The sequence below is a fragment of the Chaetodon auriga genome, chromosome 6, assembly GCF_051107435.1.
Source record: "Chaetodon auriga isolate fChaAug3 chromosome 6, fChaAug3.hap1, whole genome shotgun sequence".
NCBI classification, from domain to species: domain Eukaryota; kingdom Metazoa; phylum Chordata; class Actinopteri; order Chaetodontiformes; family Chaetodontidae; genus Chaetodon; species Chaetodon auriga.
Genome location: NC_135079.1, coordinates 7,692,108 through 7,705,023, shown reverse-complemented (window position 1 = coordinate 7,705,023; position 12,916 = coordinate 7,692,108). Strand labels below are relative to the sequence as shown.

At 41.6% G+C, this 12,916-nt stretch overlaps 1 protein-coding gene across 1 annotated transcript in view; it reads right to left on the bottom strand.

Annotated features, from left to right (window-relative positions):
* Positions 1–12,916, bottom strand: part of plxnb2b (plexin b2b) — a 121,518-nt gene that overhangs the window by 5,646 nt on the left and 102,956 nt on the right. The window contains exons 23-32 of the mRNA XM_076733620.1: positions 12,354–12,454; positions 11,765–11,994; positions 10,426–10,607; positions 8,194–8,260; positions 7,657–7,803; positions 6,296–6,452; positions 5,261–5,361; positions 3,214–3,298; positions 2,670–2,821; positions 2,218–2,378 (exon numbers count right to left, since the gene is read on the bottom strand). Of these exons, the coding sequence (XP_076589735.1) occupies positions 2,218–2,378; positions 2,670–2,821; positions 3,214–3,298; positions 5,261–5,361; positions 6,296–6,452; positions 7,657–7,803; positions 8,194–8,260; positions 10,426–10,607; positions 11,765–11,994; positions 12,354–12,454 (1,383 nt within the window). The remainder of the gene's footprint in view (positions 1–2,217; positions 2,379–2,669; positions 2,822–3,213; positions 3,299–5,260; positions 5,362–6,295; positions 6,453–7,656; positions 7,804–8,193; positions 8,261–10,425; positions 10,608–11,764; positions 11,995–12,353; positions 12,455–12,916) is intronic.

The window sequence follows — 12,916 nt, the reverse complement described above, 5'->3', positions numbered from 1 at the left end:
CTGAGGTGCAACTGAGTGCAGTGCACGATAATGACAGGGATGGAGAGAAGCCTTTCTTGTAGGTGTCAGTTTATTCAGAACAGTAACCTTGACTGTCACTTAATATTACCATTTCTTATGATACTGACCTCTCAGAGAATCATTGCCATTCAAAGAAAATGAAATGGAAAAACATGAAGAAGACTTTTATTCTCAATAAGACACGGAGAAACCCTCAGTGTTGCTAGTCTATTCTAACAAATAGTGATTAGAAATGCTAAAGTAACACCAGAACTTTGACCTTTTAAGTTCTCATGCAGCCAAACAACCTAAAGCAGTGACTGCATAATGTAATGCACGAGTACTCTCGCTAATTTCCCCTCTGAATAGGGAAAACACAGTCTACATACACTTCTCTCCAACCTCATGTCAGCTTGCGAATTCAAAAGAAAAATACAGTAGTTTCCAAAAAGAAAAAAAAAAAGAAAAACCCTCTCGTCCCTGATCGGTGCGAATGTCCCGCCATCTGAGACACGAAACGCACACCGTGTAAAATTCATACTGGTTTGGCAATATCTCTGGGGAAGGCTGCCGTGAGAATACAATAGAAGCATAAAAATAGCAATGTTGCTATAATCACAGAATTAAATTAGCTTGGGACGTAATTACCATGTTTGTTTGTTGTTGTGCCTCATACACACATTCATATTTAATACATGGCCCTCAGTTGATTTGATAAACAGAACGGGTGGATGCAGAATGTGGTGTGGAGTGTAGTAAGTAATTAAATCGCTCATCTCCTGTCCTTGTGTGGGTGCTCTCTTGCCAGCCTTACGTCAATCACTGGCATCTACATGCAACACATCGTCTTGTATGCTTGAGCCTCAGCCGACGTGACACTAATTTATGCACTTAAATGTCACATGGGAGCAGGGGGATTGCGAATGCAAACTAAGCGAGCTGATATTGTGCATTTGTATTCAGCTCTTTCTTGGATAAGTAAGTTTTATTTCTTGGAGAGTTACTGTATCTCAGGCGGCAGGATTAGTGGTCAGAGCCAGAGAGTGCCGAGTATATTTACTCAAGTATTACACTTAAGTACAAATCTGAAGGATTTTGAGAGTGTTTTGAGTGTTTCAATTTCATGCTACTTTGTACTTGTGCTGCACTACATTTCAAAGGGTAATAATGTGCATTTTCCACCACTACGTACGATAGGTATACTTAGCAGTTTTTAATAAAAAAAACATTTGATAAGATTATAAAATAGAACACATTGCCAAAGATTAAACCAGCACTACCCAACTTTTTTTGGCTTGAGCAGATGTCTATGAGTCATCAGCAGTTTCACCGAAGAGAAATTTCCTCTCTAAACTTGATGGTTTCATTTAAATAACTTAGGTGCCCCAAAGAGGCAAAATTACCCAATATTTCAAATGAGAAAAGGGAAATAATGGGAAACATTGAGATTCCAGAAAATGTACATGGGTGATGCACCATACATCCACCAACTGACAGTCATAAAGGGAATTCTCCTTGAATAATCTGATTTTCTTTACTACACCAAAGGTGAGAAGTAAGCAGCTGCACAGACGGTGGATCTTTTGATTCAGTGTGTTTTTTGGAAAAGTCAGAAAATAATTGGCTTTTGGCAGATGGTATGTACAGTGTTACAAGTTCTAGGATATAAGATCTCTATGAGCTGTACGGTACTTTATCTCTGACACTTCTCTGAGAATCAGACGTGACAGATATTTTGTTAAAATACTGCTCATAGAAATGTGCAAAAAGCTATTACGAGGAACTGGGGGATGGAAGCTTTCCCCACAAAGAAGCAGTGGCTAATGCTTGTTGAAAAAACCCTCTTAATGGACAAACTAGAAGACATGGGGAAAACTGACAGTGTGCAAGACAAAAAATTGTGATATCGGAATGGAGCCGCAAGCAAATGATGGAAAAATGTGAATAAATTTCCCAAAACAAAAACAAAACTCTTTTTTGTCCTTTTTTTGACTGCCATTGTTTAATGTTGCAAATCTTTCACGAATAAATTTAAGTTGAAAAAAAAGCAAATATTAGAGAATATTCCAAAAAAATTATGGAAATTTGTGTGGCAGAATCATATTTTTTTCTTCGTTCGAATCACTGATGTACGTCGTACTTTTCACACTTCTTTCCCCACTAATTCCATGAAAATACCAATAAAACTTCAGTGTATGCAGGCGGGCAGTGCTTTACCTATTAGTCTTCCAGATATGGATGGTCTCTTCATCCACATTGTTGTGTTTCAGCGCTTGCTCGTCCAGAAAGTCAAAGAAATATTTGACAGCTGGTGGCACCACAGCCCCAGAGCACAGCACGCTGCGGAAGAAGTCATCCACAAACTGCTGCAGTGTTCCCTGAAAGGGGCCACAAATAATGTGAGACAGGGCAGAGACGGAGAGCAGAGCCAGAAATATCAAGGCCCTGAGACAGAGCTATTTGCACGTAATGTGTTTATAGATATTCAGGCTTTTCTGAGAGTCTTTTAGCATTTTCTAGCCCACCCAAACCTAGAAGCCATCAATTAAAGTTGGCTTTTCAACTGAAAACCCTTCCTGGAAAAGTTAAAATTGCTATTTGGCAGAGTCGGTAAAACTGAATAACTACTTAACAAACGTCTGAGCGAGTAAATGATTCCGTCTTTGCACCTTGACAGAGAGGAGTCGCGTTAGATAGATCTCTGTAATGGCTTTGGTCATCGACTTGTCCTTTATGCTTCCTCGTTTAGATTTGATCTCATCCAGTTCGTCTGCCGGCCTCACCAAGTGAAACACCTTGTCATCTTCCAACAGAGCATTCCCTATCAGGAGGAAAAACAACACTTTTAACTTTCCTCTAATAATCCGACTCCTTATTTATTCATGCACACTCTCACAGAACATATTCAGATGATAAAAAGAGAGGGTGTCAACTGAATTTGAATGCAGAAAGAATATCCAAATAGAAATGCTAAACACTCAACTATTCTGAAATGCACATAAAAAGGCAGCAGATAAAAGTGCATATTATTTCAGCATAATCTAAAAGTGTGCTTTACATAAAACAGCTTGCATGGTAAATTAGAGAGGGGATGTTGCCAAAAGCCCCAGGGAGAAGAAACAAAGGCATGTATTATATTCTGAAGCATTTGTACACCTGATCTCTGCTTGTCTGGGCTCAAGAGTGCATATGTGTGCATTTAGAGGCACGTACGCTCTTCATGGTTTTCCTGGTTCTGGTCATAGTTCTGCTGAGTGTGAAACACTCTGGACAAGACTAATGTGGCGTTGTCTCGCACCTGGAACACACATAAGAGCCTTTTGTTAGACAGAAAACACACACAAGACATACTGGCTTCACACATCTTCAATTTAATTGGTACTGCGACTGAGGTCAGCGGTGTCTCTTAGTGGCCCAGAACTAATTCATAATCAATGTGATTGAGTGGAGATCAACAGGGGGTCTTTATTGGGGTATTTACAGGCCATTTTCTTTGGCGTCAACCCTTTATTGACCCCACAAATACTATGATTAGCACTACCCTGGCACAGCCAATGAATCTATGGCTGTAAGGCTGTCCTCTAAGCACAACTGCAAAACACCGGCAGGTAGGATGAAAGGAGTACGTTTGAAAGAAGGGGATTTAAGTGGCCAAAAAGCAGGACAAATAGGGGGTATTTGTGAGTGACCTTTATTTTCCAAAGATCAATATAGTGCCAAGAAGATTTAGTGGCTTTCTGTCACCATTGAAAGGTGACAAGAGCAAACCCTGACCAGAAACTTGTACTGCCTGGTGATGAGAAACCAAAAAATGTTAATAAAGCGATGAAGGCAAACACTGAGGGAAAATGATTTATGGACACAGATATGTGGAAATATGTTTGCGCCTTTGCAGAAACATATTTTTTGTAAATGCTCCATCTTGTTCACATTCATTCAAGATGCAAGAGCTCACACATTTCTTAAAGCTTCATAAATCCGCAATTACTGAATGTTAGCGAAAATTTGCTTATTCATGCATCCAGTAGTTACAGAGCAACACCATCATTCATTTGGAGTCGTGTTTCTGGCCACCTGATGAATGGACATCCAAAATTCACTCTCTTTCAGCTCTGTTTTTGGTCTCCACCAAATGCTCCATTACGTTCACGTGCCTGCTGCTAACTTATCCGTCTGCTGTTTGGTCTCCGGTTTATATTCACATACGGATCACATCTTGACCAATATTATGCATTCTTACACTGTTATACATTCATGCACTGACTAGCAAACTTTTGTTGTCTAAAGGGAGGATTTTCAGTCTAAAGGGAGGATTTTCAGTCACAGATTCTCATGTCTTATTTTAGCTGGTTTCTGGTTCAAGCTGTGGGGTTGATGCCTTTGTCATGCTTTGACTGATTGTCTACAGTGATTTTAGACCACTGGGGATGTTTTAAATGTATTTTTCTAAGTTATGGAATAATTCAACTGTCACTTTTTAGTGTCAGATGAGAAGATTGATACCACTCTCATGCCTGGCTGTTAAATATAAGGCTACAGCCATCAGCTGGTTGGCTTCGCACAAAGACCTGAAACTGGATAACAGCTCGTCTGGCTCAGCAGTAGAAGAATAGGCCTTTCAGCACCCCTGAAGCTCACTAATAAAGAGCCAGACGAGCTGTTTCCCTGTTTCCAGTCTTCATGCTATGCTAACTAACTGGCTGCTGGCTGCAGCTTCACATCTGATGGACACATCCCAAAAACTTTTCTTTTATGAGCTGACAAGAAATTAGGAAAGAGAGGAGGGTGACATGCAACAAAGGTCCTCAGTTGGACTCAACTAGGGATGTTACGATTTTATAGTGAGCACTTTATTTATCTTTGCCAAAATCAAATTCACAGCACACTGCCAGACAATTTTAATGAATGCTGGCATGTTGTTATCACCACGCAAGTCAGAAAAAAACACATTTTTACACGTTTACACGTCTGCTCGTCGATTTGACAGGTGGTAGAAGGAATAGAAATTAACCATTTAACAATTTTGTGGTAATGAGCCCACAAAAGTATCAATCATAAAATTAAATGATGTGTGCTGGTCTGTAAATGTGCAGCAGACACAGATTTCATATGCACGACTGTGACTGAAATGGCGTGAAAATAGGCAACCCCATTCACATCCACACGCCCACATACAGCTATTTACTTCCCCTCCGCCTCCTCACGTCCCATGCTATTTTCAGGCTTTTTAATATGTTTCATCAATTTTGCCAGTACTCACGTTGTAGTGCGCCAGTGTGTTGATGCGTTTCCACCTGCCCTCTTTCTGGGAAGTCAGATCCAGATCTGACAAAATCTGCCCTGTTGAGCCCGGGCGCCACTCTGCGGTGAAGGCAGGAAGAGAAAGTCACTCAGAGTTTAAATTACCTCTGCTGGGTGGAGCTGCGATGCAATGTTTGCGAAATTGTTGCCATACTTCAGCAGTTTTGGGGCTTTTTTTTGTTATCTTTTTTGATACCGATTGCATTTATTTCATCATGGATCATTATTTCCCTGATGCTATCCTGTAATAATGTGGTCTTAAATAAATCCACTTCCCATCCTACTGTTTGCCCAGCTCTCTCCTGGGATTTAGTGACACACTTGAGTTAATTTTGGGTGAGGAAGTGACGGCTCAGTATTGTCTGAATAATTCAAATCTAATTCTAAACTGTGATTTACACTCCCAACATTTGCAATTTTGAAACATCCGACTTCACTGCAGACCTGAGCTCAACACCATCTGCGACGTATGATTCATTTACAAGTACCACCAAATAATAAGGGGGTTATCTTTCTGATTCACCATGAAAGAAGACGGATCTGTGCTTATCTAAAATGTATAAAGGAATGAGATCTACAGCATGCGTGGGAATAAAAAATGGCTTTGATGTTGGAAAATGTCTATAGAGCTTTAGCCTTTCAAGTAAGTCCCCAAGGTTTCTGACTACAGTAGCAAGTAAAACTTTGTTTAGGGATGAAGGCTTTCTTTATGCTGCTGACACTGAATAACTGAATAAGCTTTTATATTTCACAAATAGAGACAGGAAGAGAGAGAGATCGTCTGCAAAGTAATCTATTAAATAAAGTTAAAATGAAATAATCAATTGCTTATTTAGATAAATGCATTCTGATTTAATTAAAAGTGCATTTCAGTCAGGACAGAAATGCCTTCTGCAGTCTGACACCCTCACCACTCACCGTGACCTTTACATTATTCATCATTATGTTTTCTCTTTCACTTCATCCTCCTCTCAGATGGCCCTCATTTACTCACCTAATGTGACACTGTCGACCTTGGGCCGCTGGGAATACGGCAGGTTCCTGTACACCTGCTCTATGATCTTCTCCTTCACCTGCGAGATGGTGTCACAGTTCAGTACCTTGACGGGCGTCACATCCGGACCCTCGCCCTGCACCAGCACTTGCAGAGTCTGGCAAACACACGCATACAAAAACATCAGATTAAGCCCACGTGGTGATGCCATGTGTGCAGAACAAGGCACTTACGCACACAAACGAGAAATATGCAGAAATATTCAAACATGGCCAGAGCACCCAGCCACCCACCCACAAACGCACACACTCACACTCACACACACACACACACACACACACACACACTCTGTCAGGATGTTGTCGTCATGGCAACTGGGTTTCTGTAAGCACACGCATGCAACACGCGCGCTGCAGTGACACCTGAGAGGACTCCTGTCACCTTGGCCGGCTAATGACCACGGCGCAGCGGGAGCAAACTCTGACCCACCTCGCCTCCCACACTCAGTCACTCTGTCAGAAATAACTAACCGACCAGTCGACAGATTCAGGCGGGGGGGGTGGGGGGGGTGGCAGGCAATCCAGGCGAATTAGCAACCGTCACAAACCCGTCTGCATTTCAGGTGAATGGGAAGAGCATGCTGTGAAATGAAGCCAATAGGAAACACCGTGTCCGCCTGTGAAATCTAGCTCATTGGGTTTTTTCTCTCTCTCTGTAATTCAATCACAGAAGGCGATCCATCACGGCAGGAGACGTGTAATTCAGGCTAATTTGATAATTGTCCTCGACGACGCCATTACCCATGGGTCTTTTTATTTGTGCTGACTTTAACAGAAAACAGCTGTGTTCAAATTAGCTTCCATTATTGAAACACGATACCAAAGCGAGACGCGAAAGCTTTTCCTGACTCTTGAAAAGCTGCGTGACGGGCTAAAAGCAGGCGCAGGTTGGAGGGTCGAGGAGGGTTTGTGGAGGTGGCTTGTACTCTATACTTGTACCGACTTGTAGTACTTTCACCGAAGCCATGCATTTGTGCTGCTATATTGGAATGTGTCGCCCGTGTCGTTTCTGAGCCAAGAACAGTGACACTGAAAATGGATGTCACACAAAAGCGGGCAGTCGCCTGTGGGGTTTTTGTTGGTTGCCATGGCAACTGCACGGTGTGTGTGTGTGTGTGTGTGTGTGTGTGTGTGCATGTTTGTGTTGCTCACCAGGCACAAAACACCGTGCAATCTCAAAGCAGTGTGTGCATTTTCTCTGATACTGAGTTTCAGAGTTTATATGCATGAGTGTTTATGTCGGGCTATTTTGTGTGTGTGTGTGTGTGTGTGTGTGTGTGTGTGTGTGTCAATCCATCTCACCAGGACAGAGTACTCCACATCGTCGCCTAACAGGCCGGTATCATTGAGGGTGTACTTGGCTTTCTTCACTCTGGCATCTACAGGCCCTTTCTCGATCTGGTGCTTGATGGCTCGGAACAGTTTGTACAAGGGTTCGCCCGCAGAGTCCTGGTACACACACACACACACACACACACACACACACACACACACACACACACACACACACAGAGCCATTTAGAAGTCATCTCAGATGTTGTCAAGAAGCTAATTGTTGTGAAGTGCAGTTTAGAATACAAATAAATGCAAATCATCAATACTGAGCACTAATGAAAGAAATGGAGAAATCCATGAACCCACAGTTGAAAGCTGTGGCATGCCATTACACACATTTTCAATATTAGCAATTTAGTAAACCAAGCAGAAAAGACAAATCACTCCTGAATTAATTAGCCAATCTGAAAGAAATATTCGTATATGCTAAGACTCACTTGACTAGAGTTAAGAAAAATGCTAACTTATTACATTTAATACATTTTAAGTGAGCCAAAATGTTACCTTCAGAAACTGGTACAGACAGATTGACATCCAGTTACACAGCATCCTTTCCACCACTGTCTCTGACCTGAAAAAAACACATCAGATGAGCAGGTTTTAATATTATAAGAATGAAATGGAGTCATTTTGGTGTATTGATGCTGTTTGTTATGTCATATCATGCTGCTTTAACTCTGAATTGATATAATATATTTTATGTATTTATAATGTTTTATGTTGTAAGTTCATGTGTTTAAGTTTGTGTGCTGTAGCTGCATTGGGGACAATAAAGTTGAAGTTGAATGACAGGTAATGCTAACTATGCGCTATTTTCATTGCATCCTCTTGAAAAATGTGACACATTACTTTTTTAAAACAGTGTATCTACAAAATGTCAACATGGGAAAATGTTGCACACTTTGACAGTGACAGGGTATTTTAATTCAAAACCCATGTCACCGGTCACTTGACGGATCGCCCGTCCTCATGTCAGATTTCCACTGGTGGTGCCCGTTGCTTGCTGCTAGCATGCCTAATTAGATATCTTGTATATAAGGGGGCCTATGTTGGCACAATGGCCTAATCAGCATAATGAGGCTCTCCATTGGGGGATAATTAAGATGTGTACTTGCATAACAGCCAGTCACAGCGTGCCTAAGCACAGCAGACAGTTCAGATCATATAACCCCATCGTAGCAGTGATGAGCGACTGCATTGTCAGACAAGCGGGTCCTACTGAGGCAGCCGCCAGTGCATGTGCATTTGACCTTGACATGATCATTACAGTGAAGGGTAAAGAACAAAGAGCACCAAAATTGGAGATTCTTTTCTGACGGCTATTTATTTCAAATTAGTCAGATGAATGTTTACAGCTCTAATGCTACACACGAATTAAGAGATGTTGCCAAGGGAGAAACGATTGAGCAATTAATATTAGACAATATCAGAGAAAAACATCCGCAGTATTTGGCAGGTGCCTAAAAATACCAATTAATTTAACAATAAATAATAATCAGTTATAATTTCATGCCAATCACAACATTATTTTTTCTGTAAATTTTAAAGGACGCACAGCTCATTTTTATCATGTTACAGCTGATCTGTCCTCTTGGTGAAAAGGGGAATTATTAAAATACAATTTGGGGGAGATAAGATGTCGGCTCAAGTCGTGCAGGTGATTTACAGTTCAGCTGAAGAAGACTGCTCTGATCAAATTTGACAGCAGGAACTCATTTATACACTAAAAAGAGCCCAAACATTAGAACAAATGTCATTTCTCACCAGAAATGTCCTGATTGCAGGATTTCACCCAAAAGCAACTTACAGAAACCCAATACAATTTGTCTTATCTATAAACAACAATCAAAAACATTATGAACCCAAAGTCATTTTCCGCCCGCGCTCCACTGATCAACAGCTATAGGATAAGATGATGAAAAAGATGCTGAAAGGGAACAGCGAAAGAAGAATCACCCAACACTTTGTGCTTGGAATCAAGGGAGGAAAAAACAGAAGGAGAAACAGAAGGAAGAGGACTGGAATAGATCAAGCAGCAGTCTGGCTCTTGATAGTGGACTACAGTAGTCAGTGCAAAATTCAACACAAAACATGGCAACAGAATGAAACAGTCCACTGCATCTTGAAGTGAATCCCAGTCCTCCTACAATGTTAAAAAATACTGCTGCCACAGTTTGGATATGGAGTGACTCTGATTATAGAGCTGAGAAATACAGACACCTGACAATCGCAGGGCAAAACAAGCCATGCCAGCTGCTCTGTGAGGATGTACAGAGTGCTAACATCTCTCCGACACAAAAAATACCAACCTCATGATCACAAAAGTTATGAGGATTTATCCACTTGGAAACATGCATGTCTGCACAAAATTTGGTGTAAAAATCAGCCAGTGGATGTTGAGATATTAAACATCAACCTGCTGGTGGCACTAAATGAAAAGTCAGAGGATCATTAAAGTCAGTGGGGATCATGAACATTTGTCCAAAACATTTCATGGCAATCCATCCAGTAGTTGGTGAGATATTTCAGTTTGGATCAAAGTGGTTGACCAACCGACACTGGCATCCTCAGAACGACTCTGCTAGCACAGCTAAAAAGCATCCAAGTCATGCAGCTGCCATGAAATCTTAGCAGTACAGAACTTTGTCGATATCAAACTTGGCAGTGGTGTTTTGGCATCATATCTGACTGCCGCAGTATCTACTGAGCAGCAGCACTGAATTGCTCCTCACTCACCTGCGCAGCATGAGTTTAGGGTTCTTGCTGTGGACGTATTCCTCCATCAGCTCCAGCAGCAGCGTCCTCATAATGTCAGTGTAGTATTCCAGTTTCCCATGCAGAGCCACTGTCAGCAGGGAGGCAAAGTACACCTTGGCCCTGGCGTTGAAGTCATGACTGCGCTCCAGGGTACGGATAAACTGCAAGCACACCACCACACACATAAGGAAAGAGGCAAATGACGAGCTAAATTAATCATCCTGATGAAGCCCACATACACACGCGAGCAAATCCAGCATAATATGCCTTTAAATAATCAAAAGACTAATGCTTGTGAAAACAATAATCATCAAGGTAAATTCAATTCTGCGCAGTAAAATATCATGGCTTAGAAAAGATACCAATTAGTGGAAGAGGAATCACCCACACATTTACAGTTAACACCTCAGAGGCTGTTTCTGTGCCAGCAATATCGAATTGTTAGGAATTTTCACACGTCTCCCTCCACTATGTCTTCTGCTTCTCACTTCCAAACACTGTACTCCACTAAATTAAACATGACAAAGTCCTTAAATTAGGGGAAGAGAGCCTGAGTTTAGAATAGATATAAAGGAGCTCACAGTACACTGACTGTGGTTAAGGCACATTTTTAAAGCTAACAGAGAAGAAGGGGAGTGTGCAGCTTTACTGTAGCGGGAGGTAATTCCACACTTGTGATTTTGTTAAATATAAGTGAATTTAAATAACTTAATTTATCCCGCTATACTTGAGGAGGGTTGCCTATGTAACCGCAGCCTGACATAACTGTTAAAACACAAAAGAAAAGAGGCATATTGTTGCACACTTCTTCATTAGGATGAAAAAGGCCGGTTAGTTTATCCAGAAACAATGCTACAATTGTATTTTCTATTTCTGAGCAGCTCCAAATGAGAGAGATGTCCCTGCACACACTCAAGGACATGAACACACATTCATATGCATCAGTAATTTAATGAGCTGAGAGGAGTCTGTTAAACAACACCGGAAAATAAAATCATGCCTGGCCTACGTTTTATGTCTATTTTCTGTACACTGTATGCTATAATTTATAAACTGGACAAATGCAGTTTATTGTATGTAATTTAAACTGAATGAAAGCAGGGCTACAGCCATGTCAGCTGCTAGCAATCCATTCAAATAGTTGCTGAGGACTTTTAGTCTGGAACATGGCGGACATCCCTAGAGGCCAGCTCCTAGCATGGCTAAGACGCAATGCTAATGTTGCACAGCTTTACAACGCTGCTGTAAACTCTGTGTATGCAGGCATTATCAGCCTATAATGACACGTCATTGATACACCCATGTGCAGTGCAGTTACATTGATGAGGAAGGTCTTGGAGTTCAGGAGGTTGGAGAACTGGTTGAGCGCCTGAGACACTGTGGCCCGCCGAGCCTCTGGGATGTCTAGCTTTCCTGTGATCATCACATCATTGGCGCCGTCCTTAGAGGGCAGGAAGAAGACGCGGTCTGTGTAGGTTTTGTAGTCCAGGAAGGGGATCCGCCCCTCGCTCAGGTCGTTGGTGTGGTCCTCCATCTCGATCATCAAGTCTGCAAGAAGGAAACAAGAAAGTAGTACCTCGCTCCTTTTTAATAAGCAGGTTTTGTCATTTGTGTGCTGCTCATCAGTCTCAATCATTATGCTGCGAGAGGCAGAGAAGAGAGAGAAAATTATTTCAGCTGTGAAAGATTGTTTTCTATTACTGTTACTGCAAAACTGCCTCTCATAATGATGATAACGTGATGTTAAGCAGGAAAATTCATTTAATTCACTGCAGTACAATACATCAAACAAATGTAATAAGAGCTCTGAAGCACTTCATTACTTTATAACTTCTTAGAAACATGGATCCTTCGTGGTGCATTAGTAATATTGCTGAGCTTTCGCACAGCTGCTGCACTGTTGGTACCTGTGAATTCTTTCTTGCAGCGGTCCCGCACGCTTTCCTCCAGATTCTCAAGCTGATGCTTCACCTTCTCATACTCCCTCTCCGCCTGCTGACTCTTCCGCCTGAGCAGATAGCACAAACACACCACATGTGTCATGAAAGGAAAGAATTTAGGTCTAATTGCTGTTCAAAGACTACATGCAATTGGGCGATAACTTAGTCGCAGTGAGTTTCACAAAAACATCCTATTAGCGCTGGGATTGCTCCGCTGTGGGTCTGTTGCTCCTAATGTGGGTGTTTTATAAATTTTAAGCAGAACAAGTTTAAAGGGAAATTTCTCTGCTGGAAAGATGATGTTTTCATGGAACTTGGCTGTCTATGCTGTGGAAAGACACAAATATTTTTTGACATTGCTGCTACATGACCACAGAAAACAGAGAAAAGGGGCTGCGGTGTTCGATTGTGTGCAAATGGTCGAAACCCTACAACAACCAGAATGCACTTGGATGCACCAGACCACGACGCTTTAGCTAAACAGTGCACTAAAATATGTTTCGGAGAACATCTGAGGTGAGAAATGGACA